At 35.8% G+C, this 18091-nt stretch overlaps 3 protein-coding genes across 4 annotated transcripts; 1 reads left to right on the top strand and 2 right to left on the bottom strand.

Moving 5' to 3' along the window:
- The first annotated feature begins 640 nt into the window (after positions 1-640).
- LOC112734500 (SEC1 family transport protein SLY1) lies at positions 641-4919 on the top strand. Its single transcript, XM_025783849.3, has 2 exons — positions 641-2607; positions 2705-4919. Exons 1-2 carry the CDS (start codon positions 2577-2579, stop codon positions 4537-4539), a joined length of 1866 nt encoding a protein of 621 aa, XP_025639634.1. The 5' UTR covers positions 641-2576; the 3' UTR covers positions 4540-4919.
- A 560-nt stretch (positions 4920-5479) lies between these two features.
- On the bottom strand, positions 5480-8739 carry LOC112734499 (pentatricopeptide repeat-containing protein At1g62260, mitochondrial). The gene is made up of 3 exons (XM_025783848.3): positions 6243-8739; positions 6091-6136; positions 5480-5974 (listed from the first exon to the last, which is right to left on the bottom strand). Exon 1 carries the CDS (start codon positions 8376-8378, stop codon positions 6414-6416), a length of 1965 nt encoding a protein of 654 aa, XP_025639633.1. The 5' UTR covers positions 8379-8739; the 3' UTR covers positions 5480-5974; positions 6091-6136; positions 6243-6413.
- A 571-nt stretch (positions 8740-9310) lies between these two features.
- On the bottom strand, positions 9311-13463 carry LOC112734498 (large ribosomal subunit protein uL3). 2 transcript variants are annotated; one of them, XM_025783846.3, is made up of 5 exons: positions 13212-13463; positions 12941-13031; positions 11373-11483; positions 10539-10843; positions 9311-10180 (listed from the first exon to the last, which is right to left on the bottom strand). In XM_025783846.3, the coding sequence occupies exons 2-5, from the start codon at positions 13023-13025 to the stop codon at positions 9512-9514; spliced, it is 1170 nt and encodes a 389-aa protein (XP_025639631.1). In that variant the 5' UTR covers positions 13026-13031; positions 13212-13463; the 3' UTR covers positions 9311-9511. The 2 variants fall into 2 exon arrangements, with proteins under 2 accessions (XP_025639631.1, XP_025639632.1); XM_025783847.3 differs by having other exon boundaries at positions 12572-13031; positions 13212-13284.
- Between the last annotated feature and the right edge of the window lie 4628 nt (positions 13464-18091).

The following is an 18091-nucleotide window of genomic DNA, read 5'->3' as shown; positions in this document are numbered from 1 at the left end:
AGTCCATGTCTAGATCAGCAGCCCGTTTTTGCGTATCTTCCTTTAAGAACATATGGCCTGAAATTTATTCTTCAAGGTGATTTTGTTCTTCCATCATCTAGGGAAGAAGTTGACGGAGATAGTCCATGGAATCAGTGGTTATTGTCAGAGTATCCTAGTTTATTTGTCGAATAAATGACTATTTGTATCCATAAAAAATGAAAATACTGACAAATGTACTCACATTAGATCGAAACTAAACTTGTACCCACGCAAGATGCTCTCCGTGTGACAAAAGTACGCTACGTGCACTCCAACCCTCGAAAGACAGGATACTTTGGATGGCATCTTGCGTGGGTACAAGTTTAGTTTTGATTTAGTGTGGATATATGTCAGCGTTTTCATCTTTTATGGGTACAAATGGTCATTAATTCTTTATTTGTCAGAGCACTCAGAGAGTTTTGCGTGCTTCTCTGTTTCAGGAATGAAGCAGGAAAGGGGTTGTCTGCTTTCAGGAGTTTTGTCCCTTTAGTTGGGGAAGTGCATGGTTTTTTCTCTAGTATTGAGAGGATGGAGATGGACAGATAATATACTTCTCCAACACCTTGGGCTTAGATACTTGGATAAAAATACAGTATTATCTGATACACTAGGCATTGAGGAGGAGTTTGGCCCAAACATTCTTATTAGAGTGCTCTTGTCTTTATGTCACACTAAGAGTGGGATGATATCAATGGGTATGAGTTGGTTGGCTTCTTGTCCAAACACACTCTATGTAACAATATTCAATTCATCTGGCTCAATGTCAGCGAGAAGATATTCTTCAATGTCTTCAAAAGCTTCCATTTATTCCACTTTCAGATGGTACATATAGTTCAGTGGATGAAGGCACCATATGGCTGCAGTCTAATACATCAAGCATAACCTGGAAGCTTTCCCTAATATATGTGCTAAACTAAGGACTCTCTTCTACCGATACTTCAAGCTTGAATGCAACTATCCTGGACAATGTTACACGGTTACTTCAAAGTATTGGTGTTCAACAGTTGTCTGTACATGACGTTGTGAAGCTTCATATTTTACCAGTTTTGATGGTGGAATATTTATGTTTCTTAATGCTGCACCTAAGACAAATGTCCAAATTGTATTCATTCGTTTGGAAGATTTGATGTCTGGACCTTTCATATTTGTCCCCTACTCATCTGTCTCTAGTGATGATGATGTTGTATGTGGAACATTTTTGTATCCAAATGAAGTATATTGGCATGATTCAACTGGCTCTGTTCAGGAAATGAAGGAGTTCCATCCTCAATGCAGTTCGTGGATTCTTTGTCGAGGAGTGTGGAGTACAAGAGTCACCTCCTCTACGAAGCTATATTCAAATTTACCATCACAAACAGCAGATAAGGTATGTTCTGAGCAATTCTTTTGCAAGAAACCTTTTTAACATCCCCCTTATATGTAGACTTTCCAAGTGGGCAGATGGATTAAAATCTGGTTTGCTGAGTCTCCAGGATGTCATATATTTGAGAGATTGTCTTTCCAAACTGGAATTCCCAGTGCAAGATAAGTGGGTTTCTATTTTGTTTCGTTCCTAAATTTTGTTTGATATTTTTGTTCTTGATTGTATCGGATTTATATTCTCTGTTGGTAGTTTAAAGTTAGATATTTCATTTTCTATTGCTTGACCAAGAGTTACAAATCATAATGGACATGGGCTTCCACTTTGTTGTCTGAGCATTTAGAATGTGTTCATGCATTAATATGGTAAAAAATGGCCCCTTTGGGTTGCCATTATTCAATATGCTAGGGATGAAAATCAAATTTAGTAATATACTAAATACAGTTTGTGAAATGACATGGTTTGCTTGGAGAAAGGAATTAAAATGGTTTGGTCATAAATTCACTTTTGTTTCATAACCAGATTTTTCAGATTAACTTTTAATTGGGTCCTAGAAAAGACCTTTCTGGCATAGTATCCCCTAGTTGGGAATTTTAAGAGCCCCAAGATCCCTATAAGAAATGCCTCAATATATACAGATCAAATTGATGAAACTCCCCTAAAATTAATGCATTGTTGAAGATAACCAAATTTTCTACTGCAACACCTACTAAAATAAGCACTTTCACCACTGATTGGATGCTCAAGTGAAATCCATGTTGAGGGCCACATTGTAAATCGATAGTGAAAATCAACCCAACATTTGACATACTTGATTTTCTAATTGAAACCGTAAAAAAGTCTTTATTTTATATCATAGTAAACAAATTTTTAATAATAATAATAATAACATTAGTAATAATAATACCAATATAACTGAAAAATAGATAAATAATAATAATAAAATATACCGATATAATAATAGATTAAGTTTTTCTATGGTACTGTTAGCATCTCGAGTCCTTTCAAGTCCTTCAAATACCTCTACTGCTGTTAACATCCTGAGCAAAATGGAGCAAACCACTTAGGATCTATAGGTGTGGATCTCGTAGACGCTCCCACAGATCCCAAACCAAAACCCTCGTCTAATTCGATTTTATCATCTTCACTGCACCATCCAATTTCAGATCCATAGAGCACAACTGACCACCCAACCATGTCTCTCAATCTCCGCCAGAAGCAAACCGGTAATAATTCCTCTTTCGCTCTCAATTCAAATGAATGATTACTCCATTTTCAATTCAATGCATTGTGTTTGATGTTGGTTGATTGAATCGGATCCAGAATGCATCGCCAGGATGCTGAACCTGAACCAGCCTATAAACGCGTCATCGACGACGGCGAACGAGGAGGTTTACAAGATCCTGATCTACGACAGGTTCTGCCAGAACATCCTCTCTCCATTGATCCACGTCAAGGACCTCCGCAAGCACGGCGTCACCCTCTACTTCCTCATCGACAAGGACCGCAACCCCGTCCACGACGTCCCTGCCGTCTATTTCGTCCAACCAACTCCCAACAACATCAACCGCATCCTCTCCGACGCTTCCCGCTCCCTCTACCACTCCTTCCACCTCAACTTCTCAACCTCCATCCCCCGCCCCCTCCTCGAAAACCTCGCATCCGGCACCCTTGCCTCCGATTCCATCCAGCGGATCTCCAAGGTCCACGATCAGTACTTGGAATTCATCACTCTTGAGGACAATTTGTTTTCCTTGGCAGATAAGTCTTGTTTTGTTCAGCTTAATGATCCTTCTGCTGGGGACAGGGAGATTGAGGGGATTGTGGAGAAGGTTGTTAATGGGCTCTTCTGTGTTCTTGCCACTTTGGCTATTGTGCCAATTATTAGGTGCCCTAGGGGTGGACCAGCTGAGATGGTTGCATCTGCATTGGATCAGAGGCTAAGGGATCATTTGCTGTCCAAGAACAATTTGTTTAGTGAGGCTGGGAATTTTGTTAGCTCGTTTCAGAGGCCAGTGTTGTGTATCTTCGATAGGAACTTTGAGTTGGCGGTAGCAATTCAGCATGATTTTAGGTACCGGCCACTGGTTCATGATGTGCTTGGGTTGAGGTTGAATAGGTTGAATGTCCAGGGGGAGAAGGGTGGGATGAGGTCTTATGAGTTGGATAGTTCTGACCCCTTTTGGGCTGCAAATGGGTCGCTGGAGTTTCCAGCGGTTGCGGAGGAGATTGAGACTCAGCTGAATAAGTATAAGAAGGATGTGGATGAGGTGAACAAGAGGACTGGTGGGACACATGGTGCGGAGTTCGATGGGACAGACTTGATTGGTAACACAAAGCATTTGATGAACGCAGTGAACTCGCTGCCTGAGCTGACAGAAAGGAAGCAGGTTATTGATAAGCATACCAACATTGCCACCACATTGTTGAGTGAGATTAAACAGAGAGCGCTCAATAATTATGTGAAGACAGAGAATGCAATGATGAGAGGGACCCTTGAATGGAAAGACCTTCTTGGCGTGCTTAAGGGACCGGGCACCAAGATGGATAAGCTTCGTTTTGCCATCTTGTATCTTATTTCCTCTGAAACCATTAATCAATCAGAAGTGGACACTGTGGAGGCAGCACTAAGAGAGTCAGAGGTTGATACTGCTGCTTTTCAGTATGTGAAAAAGATCAAGGCATTAAACGCGTCCTTTGCATCGGCAAACTCTGCCAGCAGAAGTAACATTGTTGACTGGGCTGAGAAGCTCTATGGACAGTCAATTAGTGCAGTCACAGCTGGTGTTAAAAATCTGTTATCTGGTGACAAGCAGCTTGCATTGGCAAGGGCAGTTGAAGCCTTGATTGAAGGAAGGCCAAATCCCGAAATAGATTCATATCTTATATTTGATCCACGTGCTCCTAAGTCCGGTTCAGGAACAAGTAGCAGCCATTTGAAGGGGCCCTTTAAGGAAGCAATTGTATTCATGATCGGTGGAGGTAATTATGTTGAATATTGCAGTCTGCAAGAGCTTTCACAACAACAGCAACCTCCTAAGCACATTATATATGGGGCAACAGAACTCCTGACTGGAGTGGACTTCGTAGAGCAACTTACAGTGTTGGGACAAAAGATGGGTTTGGGTAACGTTGCTTCTACCTCCTCAGCCCAGTAGTTCAGACATGACCGTATTCACATTTCGGTTTGCCAATTTATTCTTTGGTACACAAACATTGTAGTGAGATAGGGAAATTGAATATGCTTTTGATGATCAATGTCTAGAAAGGATAAAGAGTTTTGTGCTTATATATTGCCTCTTAGATTATAAATCAAAGGGAGCTGCTGATCTCTTATAATTTCCTGTAGTGTAGCCGTTTAAGTTTTTGTTCATTGTATTAAAAGGTTTTCATTTAAAAGCATGATATCTTGCCTATAACACAATCCTCAATGCTTTCATTTCCTGTGTAGTGATGATTGAAAAGGCTCGGTCATTGAATATTATTGATGTACAACTATTATGAGTTTCTGCAATTTGAATCTTATCATTCTTTTAAACGTTCTTGTTTAAATTTTTGTCAACAGATTTAGCGAGTCCTACCTCCTCAGTCATTTGTATCTAAACCAATCCTTCGGTTGTAGAGTTATTTATATTTATTAGGCTGGTTGTTTCTGTTGTGGCTCTTTCTTAATGTTTCTCTACACTAGCTAAGAAAAAGGTGATAAGTTTGTTGCTAACTGAGTCTGAGTAATACGTGGAATGGACATTGGACGATGAAATGGTTGTATTATAATTTATATGGCTGTCACTCCAACATTCCTGGCCTTATTAAGTAGCGGTAATTTGGGCGCTATACTCACAGCCTACAACACTTGGGGTGGGGATAAATAGATGGTAGTAAAAAGGGTTGATGTATAATGTATTAAATTTGAATTTGAATCCGGTTTTATCAATATAAGTTATTGATTCTTCCTTTCCATTTCTCTGTTAAACCAAAATGACCCACCAGTGAGGCAGTGACTCTTGGTGGTGGGGAGGTGAAAGTTCGCCTATTGTACATTTAACGTTAAATTTATTCAGAAATTTCTCCAATTACCCTCTAAATTGAATGCAAAAGTATGGTAAATTTGCCATCAAGCATTAACATAATGCAAATTTACATTAACAAAATCTGGTAACACGTTACATCTATCAAAATGAACAATCAGAGAATTTTTCATTTGACAAAGAAATTGTTGAGGTATGTTTAAGCCTAATATTAACATTGGTTCTCTATGAACATAAGGTACAAAATGGGTTCTTGAGGTCAATTTCCATCAGAGCTTGATGCTTTATTTTCAAACCAGATTCTACGTATTGCCTAGCTAGCTGCACACGAGATTTTTGAGAAGCTTAAATCTCTTGACAACTGCAAATTATTTGGTATAGTCATAACAAAACATGATAGTAACTGTTCAACTTTGCAAGGGAAGACTGCAGCTATTTCTGTTAATTATATAGGCATACTTTCCTACTGCCATTATTCATGACTTCAAATTAATTTGCCAGCGCCACATCCATTTGTAACCGTACTACACACATCCGAGTGCAGGCGGATGCCGGAAGCTGCCAGCTGCGAAGTAGACATGCAATCATGATGATATTTGCACATCAGTTTCATAATCACTGAGTTTCTGCTTAGCTCACAAAAGAAAATTTAAATGCAGTTGAAAAATCTTAACAATTTACCGATCTTCTGAGTTGAGACCAGTTATTGCTATTTTGGAAAATATATCTGCCAAAAGAAACGCAACATTATTTATGTGATCTATGAGAGCAGCATGTAAATGCTAGAATTTCACAGCTTAACCAAGAATCAAAGAAATACTATACAAACTTACCTCAGTTACCTCTGAAAATTTGCCAGAAGCCATGCTATTCGTCTTTCAAGTCAATCAAACTAATATTTAGATGAATATCTACTTTCCAGAGGCAGAGAAACTCGTTTATCCTGCCTTGCAATAATAACAATGTTTTTAAGTTGAATGTGATTATCTCTATCAGTAGCATGATTAAGAATCTACCCAACTATACCCTGTCTGCTTCTTGACATTATTTTTTTCCATCAACACTCTCACTCGCTCAGCATCATCCCATTGCCCTAAATTAGCATACATATTATATAACAACACATAAGGAGCTGAACTTTCTGGTTCAAGACGGATCAAAGCTTCAGCTGCTAGTTGTGCAAATTCTACCTTGTTATGCACTCTACAACCACCAAGTAATGCACCCCACACAGCCTTATCAGGTTTGAATGGCATGCTTTTTATCACATCCAGAGCTTCCTGAAGCTGCCCCTGCCGTGCCAAGATGTCCACGAGAGAGGCAAAGTGCTCAATTCTTGGCTTGATACCATAGTCCTTAATCATGGAACTGAATTGCCTCCTCCCCTCTTCAACTAATCCTGCATGAGCGCATGCATTCAAGACCGAAATAAAGGTTATATAGGTAGGGTGAATTTTAAGCCTCTGCATCACTTTAAAAAGTTCCAGAGCCTCAGAACCTAGGCCATGAAATGCATAGCCTCCAATCATGGCATTCCAAGTGATCACATCTTTATAAAGTTTCATCTCATTAAACACGATGCATGCATCAGCTATTGCCCCACATCTAGAGTACATAGTAATGAGGGAATTATTTATTGGCATGTCAGGAAGAACAATCTTTGTGATAAACTGATGGATCTGTTTACCAAGGTAGAGATCCACCAATCCAGCACACACACTGAGAACTGATGATAAAGTGTGTCTATCTGGCCTCTCTCCCTCAAGTTGCATCTGAGAAAAGAGCTCAATAGCACCATTATAATCTTCATTTTTTTCATAGCCAGCTATTACAGAGTTCCATGAAATCAGGTTTTTGTTGGGCATCCTCAAGAAGAAATCTTTTGCAAGTCCTAAATCACCATTTTGTGAATACCCGGATATTATTGAATTCCATGAAAGTGCATCAGGACTTGGCATTTCAATGAAAAGCTTCGAAGCTTCTTCCATATCTGACACCTGAACATAGCCACTGATCATGGTGTTCCAAGTACAAGTATCTCGCTCAGTCATCCTGTCAAAGAGCTCCCTAGCAGAAACAATGTCTCCTGTTTTCACATAGCACATCATCATTGAATTCCATGAGACCACATTTCTCCTGAATCTCCTTTCGCTCTTATTTCCATCTTCACCTTGATAATCTGGAATCTCATCGAAAAGGCACCGAGCTTCTTCCACCATACCTTTTTGGCCATATCCTGCGATCAAGGTGTTGTAAGCTGCAACCAAATCATCCTTCCCATCATCTCCCTCCCCACATTCATGCAAAATCTTAGCAGCAACATTCAACTCACCATTTCTCACAAGCCCTGATATAAGCGCATTGAAAGAAGCTGAATCGCGCACCGGAATCCTCCTAAAAGATTCAACAGCTGAATCCACATCGCCGTTCAACAAAAATCCAGTGATCAAAGCATTGGAGGACACCACATTTGGCTCAGGCATGGCATCAAATAGCTTCAAAGCCTCCTTCATCCTCCCATTCTTGGCATACCCACTGATAACTGTGTTCCAAGAAACACAATCACGTTCCTGCATTTCGTCAAACAGCTTCCTACCCTCCTCAATGTACCTACTTCCGCGGCATGAAAAGTAACCCGAAATGATGAGGTTCCAAGACACGATATCCCTTTGGGGCATTTCATCGAACAGTTGCCGTGCCTTGGCAATCTCTCTGCGATGCACATAACCACTCATCATCGAGTTCCAAGTAACGGTGTTTCGTTGGTTCATGGAATCAAAGAGTGCTCTCGCTTCGCTTAATCTACCGATTCGAATCAAATGTGAAATCTTCTTGTTTGCGTGGTATAGTAAAGGTGGCGTTTTGTGGGATTTGGTCACAGAAGCTAAGCTGCGACAGCATGAGATGCAAGGGAATTGGAGTATGTTTCTGCTTCTTAGTTTCCTTAGAGCACCGTACAACGGCGCCATTCTCGAAACGAGAAGGGAGGGGAGGCGGACTTATCGTTGACGGCGGTTACCGAAATTGTTATTTGGTTTCTGTTAGTTAACAAGTGAACGACAAAGTTAGAACCTTACAGTACGTGTGGGACGGAGGCGGAGGCAGTGGTACCCGCAACGGGAGAGGTACTGAGGTAACAACAACTTTACATATTGGACATGGGGATGCAGTGATCATGTTTGTACTTCCAATTTCAAGGGATGATCATGCATTAATGGATTCATCCGTTTTAAAATGAGACAGCATATCAAGTTTATCGTTTTGGCTTTGCTTTTGTATTAGTAGTGTGTCATGAGAAAGCTATTTATTGAAAAGAGCCGACTCCGACATATCGAACTCAAGCCAATTCCTTTCATTTTTAGTTTTGAAATTCCAAAGATTTGGATAATAATTTTTTTTTTTAATAACAGACATCATTTTTAGTTTTACAATTCAAAAGATTAGAATAATAATTTTGTTTTAAATAAATTTTCAACTAATTAACTCTAGTTGACTCACTCCTAATTGATTTCAATATCACCTCAATTTTTTGTAACAAATAAAAATGAAACACCATAATAATAATAATAATAATAATAATAATAAATTATTCATTTTTATTAACGAAAAGAATTAATAAAATATTAAATAATTAACAAGATTATAATGCTATATAAACAAATTCCATTAAATAAAATAAATATATACAAGATTACATTTAGTAACCAATTGTCTAATTTTCTTTTCATTCTCCTTGGCAAGTCATTTTAAGAATTGATCATCTATTTCATTAACAAGAAGATACTTATTTTAAACAAAAAAATAAATTAAATCAAATTACCCATAATTATTTTTGAAACTTTTTCAGAGCTTATAAAATAAACAAAAACTTCTCAAAATAAAGATAAAATAGAACAAATAATTCGAAATAATTTAATATTTTAATTATAAGCCATGCAAAACCGGAACTAATTCTGACAAAACTTAAAAAAAAAACTAGTGTTCCAAGTCAAGACATCACTGTAAAAAGTGCCCCATTTTTAGTATTTTAATTTTGGACTACCGATGTTCTGATAGATCATATAAATATAACAAACAGAAAAAATACTACAACAGCAACGAATCAGGCCTTCAAGCGACCGAAAAACTTCTGCTTCTCTTGAGTGGTCTGGAAACGCCCATGTCCAAACTTGGAAGAGGTGTCGATGAACTTGAGCTTGATGTCCTCAAGAGCCACACGAGAGGTCTGCTTCAATAGTGATTGACGAAGAGTCAGAACCCGCTTTTTAGGTCCAACACAGCATCCCCTGACCATAATGTAATCATCCTTTACCACACCATAATGAGGAAAACCACCCATGGGGGTAATCTCCTTCTCCGTCCTGTCAAATTCGGTGATGGCAGTATGTGATTCTTGACCTGACTTGCCAAGCTTGTAGATCTTTTTATTCAACTCAGTTCGGTGATGATATCCATTCTGCCCAGCCCTAGCAACTGTGAAAGAAACACGAGCAGGGTGCCAAGCACCAATACAAGCAACCTTCCTTAGACCCCTGTGTGTCTTGCGTGGAAGGCGAGTGACACCCCATCTAGTTACAACACCTTCATAACCTTTACCCTTGGTCACACCAATGATGTCTATCATCTCATCTTTTTGGAAAACAGCATCAACTGGGATTTGCTTCTCAAAGAAGCCATAAGCATAGTCCACTTTCTGTGCAATAGTCCCACCATTGACTTGGATCTCCATCAAATGTGCCTTCTTCTGCTTAAGACCCTTCAACTTCCTTATCTTCATTAAACCAAAAAATACATAAACACATAGCGTCAGAGCATAGAAGGAGAGGCTTGTAAATCATTTAAGATAAAAGAGAGATCCTTTAGATAACACAAACAAACCTGACATCATAAACAAATACTACTTATTTAATTAAGAAGAGTTATTCACCATATGGCAAAGACACCATCAAAAGTAAGCTACATAAGAAAGATGTATGGGTTACTGAGTCATGGTTGAATAGTGCCACAAAGGCATTGTATATGTATGACTCGCTCAGCTTTACTGGACACCTCTCACAAATTTCCCAAATGTATCAAACGTTTACATGAGAAGCTGCAAGAAATCAGAAAAATAGAATTAATTGACTTACCTGTGTATGAGCCAGAATGCGAATGACAGTTGCATATTTTTTCAATTTCTCAAGTTGGGATTCAATATCTTTCTTTCCCTCCTCAGTTTCATACTTTTTTGAATACTTGTTAAATGCTTTCTTTTTGGATTTGCACCAGTTCTTGTAAAATCGCCTCTTGACTTCCTCACTTAAATGCTGAGCCCAAACAGTATTCAAAGTGCGAAGACCGCGGGGTGTCTTCACATATCCTACAACTCCAACAACCACCAATGGAGGGGTCTCAATGATGGTAACAGCCTCACATGTCTCCTTCTTATGAAGCTCTGTAATTACATAGAATACGATCCATAATACAAAGAGAGAGAGAGAGAGATAAAGCACAGTTGGTAAACAAAATACTAGATCCACATAAAATGATCATATGGTGATAATTAAGAGTAGATTATAAAAGCAGGGATATCAAGATTATAAAAGGCATCCCAAATATTTTCCACACCAGATACAGATACCTAGTAATTAAACATAATCAAACAAGGCGATATTATTGAAATTTAATTCATGTTTACAAGTGCCAGCAAAGAAAACTAACATATTGTTCTAAAATGATATAGCTCACAAATAGTTGTTTATGGTATTTAAGTTCAAACAAATTATTTAAACAAAAAATAGTTTGTGGACTATATAAAGATTTTATATTGACTGAGAAAATTATGTTAAGTTACATAACTGCAAAATACCATAGCTAGTCAATATAGTTAACAAGAGCACTCGCTATAGTATCATGTTATCATAATTATTAACTAGAAGCTATCATGATACCACTTACAGCCATAAACAAAATAACATGCTTACTTGATCCAGGCTTTTCAACTTCTCTAACAATGTGTGTCATTCCAGCCTTGTAACCCAGGAAGGCAGTAAGTCTGCAAGGTTTAGTAGGATCATCTTTTGGGAAAGCCTTCACTGCAGTACCAAAAAGATAATTTGGTAAGGGGGATCGAATAAAACACATTGAAACCCAATCCACATCAACCAGGTGAAAAATTACATAGGATCAGTGCACTTCAGGAAAAACAACAGAAATTTCGGATATAAAACATTCAGACATTAAAAAATTACAGATATATATTTGAACTAAAAGTCCTCTCTGATTGCAAAGGAGGTTCATGTAAAGGTGAAACAAGAAAGAGACAAAATAAATATAGCCTGAAACACCTTTGCTCAAAAGAGTGAGGTGGAAGTACCATTAGTTACTTACCTTGGGCAAGAGAGCTAACAATCCATTGCAAGATGTTTTAAGTGAACAAGGTAATCAACATATTCTACAAATGCTTAAATATTAATTATAAATAATAACGTATAAAAATTGTTTAAAACCCTAGAAGCAGATATGAATCAGTCTTAGTAGAAAAAAATCATTTGATATTGACTCGTTTATATTAACTACTAAATGCTTTTTCAATAATAGGAGCAATCAAAATTTCTAATGCACACAAAGAACAAATATCACAGAACTTAAAGCCTGCAAAATATATTAGCATGGAGAATTAAATATCCATACATATCAAATGCCTGGAGAGAAGAAAAAAATGAATCCATACAGTTAAGTCCTGGAAATCTATACCAGCTCTTAAGGTTGGAATCTAAGTAATTCATTAAAAATGAATTTAGCTTGATGACCGATATAAAGTTCTTGGTTACTACTGTAACTATGTAACTATAAAAGCTTACTTTTAGCCAGCTCAAATATAAAGTTGGTCAAATATATTTGATATTCGCTACAAATGCATATAAATAAACATGAACTCACGGTAATGCAGCATATTCCCTCATATAAATATCAATATTAGAAATTAGAAAATCATATTTAATTTGAACATTGGAAAAAAATATATTTTAGAAATAAAAATAGAAAATATATATGTGCAAATGTATATAGTTCACAGGAGATATAACCTCAAATACGATAAAAGAAAGTGTTTCCAACTACACATTGCAACACAATAATCATATCAGCAACTCCATGCAATGACGAAGAAATGCTTCCATACCAAAGGCCTATGGCAAAATCTATGCCAATTCTCTGGCTCCTTTATGTGTTCCGTTCCAAAAAATCCCCACAGAGGAATTTGGATAGAAGGGCCGTTTCAAAGACTCCAGCCTTGATAAACTAATCAGTTCTTTCTGGAAGCAATTTCACTCATCAACATGAAATGGCAATTCAATGATTATGAATCAACAAATGCACATGCCATAAACCTTTTAACTTTTAAAACAAAAAATAGGAACCGTTCAAAAACATGTAACTGTAGAAGGTTATATCATTTCCTAACATCTCTTTCACACATATCGGTTAAATACTTCAGCTAATTTCACTAACTAGCTCAAACAGGAAAACCAAACACAAAGACGCATATAACCTTTTCCACGATGACGAGAAGCTCGCTTCCTTGGAAGAAAGCCAAGAGAACCGTGTCTCGGGTGCTCGAACTTCCTGTGAGACATCTTAACCTAACTCAACCATAGAAGACGAATTAATCCATAAACGCATATCTAACATGACATAACTGTAACAGATCCATCAAAGTAACAAGAAAGGCGACGTGAATTGTAATATCCTCCGTAGTAAATTAATTAAGATCCACAATGTCAAATGCACATAAATTTAATTGACGAAAATTGATAACGCACCTAAAGAGAGCGAGAAGGAGCAGATTTCAATGTGGAATGATTATTAGATGCGCAGCTCTCAGCAAAGTGAGGCAAGTTTCTCAGATGAGACACTGCGTTTATATATAGAGTGCTAGCGTGCTGTAGCGCCGCGCTTCCAACTGTGTTGTGCCCTAAAAATGAAACGGGCTTTCGGATCAAAACTTTTTCTAAGAGATCCAACTAATTAGGCCCCAAATAACAAAACCATGACCAACAGGCCCTAAAATCCATGAAAACTAATATCTACTATATGTCAATTGTATTTATCGATCTTTAATTAAAAAAAAATCAACTCTTCTATAAAATAAAAAATAAATTTTCCATAACCTAAAAAATATTAAATTCTATATAGTATTATGAATTTATGATGATGATGATATTATACCAAAAACAAAATCCATAACATTAAAACTAAAAATGTTAGCGCTTGCTTGGTTTGTTTTTTTTTTTAATATTTTTTTTTTAATTTTACAAAAAAAAATTAGTGAAAACAATGAAATTTTAGATTTTATTTTCATCTCGTATTTTCTCTTTCTTTTTTAACAAATTTCCAAAAATAAAAATACTAACCAACCACACCTTATTTTTTTTATATTTACTTTGTATTTAAATTAATACTAATCAACTTTTTTTTTCTCACTAGAAATACTAGCATCCTAATTCCTAACATTCTTCATTCATTATTTATGTTTTTATATTTATAGCCTGAAATGTTTGATAAAAAAAAATACTGCTCAAAGAAAAATGAAAATGCGACCATTATTCACGACCTAATTATTTATAAAACTCACTTTATGATTATTCAAATCTATTATCTATTATATATATCTAATTTTACGACTAAAATATGCCACGTATTATTTTTTATTATAATTAGAATCAAATCTTTTCATCCAAAATTTATAAATTCTCCTCTCCTCTTTACTAATTTACTATTCTATCTATCTATTCTACTGTATAAAAATCGAATTTTTGCACTTAATGATAAAATTAACGTGGCATACTTTTAAAAGTATTTCCTGATTTATTTCTTTTAACTCATTAAATACAATTGATTACGATAGATTAATTATATCAACTAATTGATTTGATTAGATATTTAAGTATCATACAATTTAATATTATGTATATCAATTAATTGAATATAATTATTATAGTATAATTAAGATCAATTAGCATTATTCAACATAAAACTTTTAGATACTTAAAAGTTGCGTGCGAAGAAAACTAAGATTCATAAGTATAATAAACAGAAAGTAGGAATAGAGGGTCAAAAGTACAAAATAACAAGCTCCTAACTCAGCCTGCGAATCTAAGGCTGGCCGGAGAATATTTAGATGCGTATATACATAACCCGAAGCCCAAAATACATAAATAAAACCCTAATTCTCCATAAACCCCTGAGAGGTACAAAAGTAAAATAAGTTGTCGGAGAGTTAAATACATGAGATTATATACAAATATACACCCAAATAACATCCCAAAAAATACTTCATTGCAGAACTCCAGACGCCTACCGAGAAGCCTCTCAATCTACATCTGAAAAATAACAACACAATATGAATTGAGAACCAGAGGTTCTCAGCATGGTAAAGGTGTCACACACATAAGATATAAGGTCCTGAGAATGCCAGAGGCAATCCTAGAATGCCGACACTCAGATTATAAAACTCAATGGATTTAAAGACGAAAGCCATGATCAGGGTGGTCCACTAAGGTTCTTGATCTTAACCAAATTCTAACTAAAACCATTAACCATTTCCCCTTCCTCCACAATCCTCCAAAATCACCAATAGAACAACACAGGCAAACAAGGCAGACATAGCAAGTACAAGTAAAGTACAAGTAATGCATGTAGCAAGGATAGCAGATAAGCATGATAATCACATAGGCAACCCCAATTATTTTACATTCAAACAAAGCACACATATGCATATGATGTATGTCTATTCTACTGGCCGTGAGCTCACGTGTCGGTTACTTTGCCAGAACCCGACACATTTGGTAGTAAACCCAGACATTGGTCTCTAGGTTGCGCATCTCCAGGAGGATCATAAACGAAGGAGAGTGCCTATCCACATAGAAGGAGTGTGCCTTTCCACCTTCTCCTGGAGGATATACGAAGGAGAGTGTCTTTTCACATCGAATGAGTGTGCCTTTTCACCTTGCAACCAGAGAAAAATGTGGGAGAAAAAATATGAAGGAGAATGCCTTTCCACTTTCCCCACATCTCCATCATGACAAGAGAGGGAACTTCCGTCCTCAACTTGCTATCCGAATATATTTTCAAGTTAACACCAAGCGAGATCGCACTCAGACCTTGCCATCTCAACCATTTTGGCCACACACACATCTCGACCATTTCGGCCACACACAGTCAACCCCAATCTCATCATTAACATCTTAATTCAGTTACTCTATACCTTCCTTTACTTCCAAGTAACCTTCCTTTCCATAGCTTAATCTCATTACTACACTTAAAACTAATTTTTAGGGGCTAAAAGAATGAAAATAGGGGTTTAGAGGTTTAAAATTATGTTTAAAACACAAAAATCCTATTTATTGAAAATAGAGGTCACGCGTACGCATTGCCCTTCTCGCGTACGCACGCGCACCAGGCAGAAACGACTGGTCGCGAATGAGGGATTTCGCGTACACAAAAACCCCAGGTCATGCGTACACGTGGGCGTACGTTTTATCAAAAATTTAATTAAGTCTGAAAAGCTACAGAATTTTAGTTTTGGAACCCAAACTTTCGACGCACATAATTTTTTCGTTTTAAATCATTTTTCTTTCGTTCTTCGAACAGCGTAAACTTCACGGACCCAATTTTCCTATAAAATAGATTTGAAGCAATTTGAGAGTCAAGAAGCTGAGTTATGTCTCGCCGAAATTCAGCCAAAAACTAACTTTATGCAAAAAGACTCAAACCTCAATTTTCATAAAAACCAAACTCAATTCCCACTTCCTTTACACATATCCAACACAATAATATACCAATTTAAAAGCCAAAACCTCCACAACCTACCTCAATCAATTGAACCTCAACATAAACTTCACAAGCTTGCCAACAATCATCAACATACCATCCTATATATACACCTTCATGATCACCAATTCATCAAACATCATTACATCATCATTTATCATTCTATTTCCAACATAATCAATAAACACTAACACATGCTCAAACCATATTATCATTCATTATCACAAACACTAAGCATTTAACACACTTAATCTTTTCAACCTATCCTATGGTCATCTAACCTAAATTTTCACAAGACATTATATATTAAATACGAGAAATCTAAACCATACCTTGACCAATTTCTCCCTAAGTTCAAACACCTCAATTCAAGCCTCCAAGGTTCCAAATCAAGAGCTATAGGTTCCAACCACCAAAAACTCTAATTCAAGTATACCGCTTCGCCAGTTTGACTTCACTTTCACATATATACATCCTAATGTCATATAATTCCATATACATACAAATCTTCAATACCCTAATATCATGAAATTGACAAATTAGAAAGAAAGTAATAATTTCTTACCTTATCCACGAATTAATTGGATAAAATCCAACAATTATCCACCGTTAGAGTACTCCTGAATCATCAAAATCTCCAAAATCACTCAATACTCACACTAAAACGCGAATTCAGAAAGGGGAAAAGAAATTGGGCACAATATGCAGAGTCTCTTATCATTTTGTTTGGATAAAAATGAAGAGGACTCTGAGACAAATACATGGCCACTGACGGCTCGTCAATCGGAACTCTGAATTGAAAGTTACGTGAAAATGAAATTAAATCAAGGGTTTGAGTGTTCTTGGCATGGAGCTCTCTCTTCCTCAATGTGTTTCCTTGAAATGAAAAGGAAAAAAGTTTGCTTTAGTGTTTTATATGCTAGGCCATAGGCTTAGTTTGGGCCTAATTCAATCGATTTGGTTTGTTTAACCAAATTTTGGATCAAAGTTTTTAAAATTATTGTTAAAATTTATATTTTAATTATTTATACACTTTTAACTTATCAAATTTAATTTTCTAATTTTTTTTAATAATAATTAATTTATTAGTTAATTATTTACTAACTATTCGGGGTTTATATTCACCGCTTATCTTTTTAATTTATATTTTCATTTTTCTTCTTTTAAATATTTATTACATATAATTTAGAGAGAATACTAATGTTATAATTAAAAGTTAGAATCAAGATTCAACTGTTTAAAAAAAATAATTTTGAGTTAATTTTATAACTATCAGTATAAATTTTTTATGCTAATATTAATTATATTTTTATATACATAGAGAGAAAAAATAATATTTTTAAATAGCAAGTATAAAAATTAATTATTTTTATTTGTGCAACAGACTTAACACTTAATTAAATGTAAAAGTATACATGTTAAGTTATTTTAAATTTTAGATAACGAATATTAAAATTAATTATTAATAAAAAAATTAGATTTTTTTATATAAAAATAATAACTAAAAATCTTATTATTTGATTTTTTATTTACAGATACATTGATCTTCTTAGCTAGAGACTTTTGTCAATCTATCACTTTTTTTTATAAAAGTAGTTTAATTTTATAAATTTTTTGTACCAAATATAATCTATACTGTCAGAATAAAATAAACTGTAATTTTAAAAAAATTATATTCTCGTAATATTATTACGAGAAAAAATGCTAATTTTAAATCAATAGCTAAGAAGTTACTTCTTCTCGCTCTTCTTATGTTCACATGATTGTAACGACAAATAAATCATGGCAAGATTATTCAGAAAAAGCTAATGTTTCAACACAGGAAGCAAGTTTATTGAGTGGCAAATAAGAGTAGTCTTCTTTCTTTCTG

The sequence above is a fragment of the Arachis hypogaea genome, chromosome 3 (assembly GCF_003086295.3).
Source record: "Arachis hypogaea cultivar Tifrunner chromosome 3, arahy.Tifrunner.gnm2.J5K5, whole genome shotgun sequence".
In the NCBI taxonomy this organism is placed as follows: domain Eukaryota; kingdom Viridiplantae; phylum Streptophyta; class Magnoliopsida; order Fabales; family Fabaceae; genus Arachis; species Arachis hypogaea.
The sequence above is the reverse complement of the archived record's forward strand: the minus strand, read 5'-3'. Positions and strand labels throughout refer to the sequence as shown.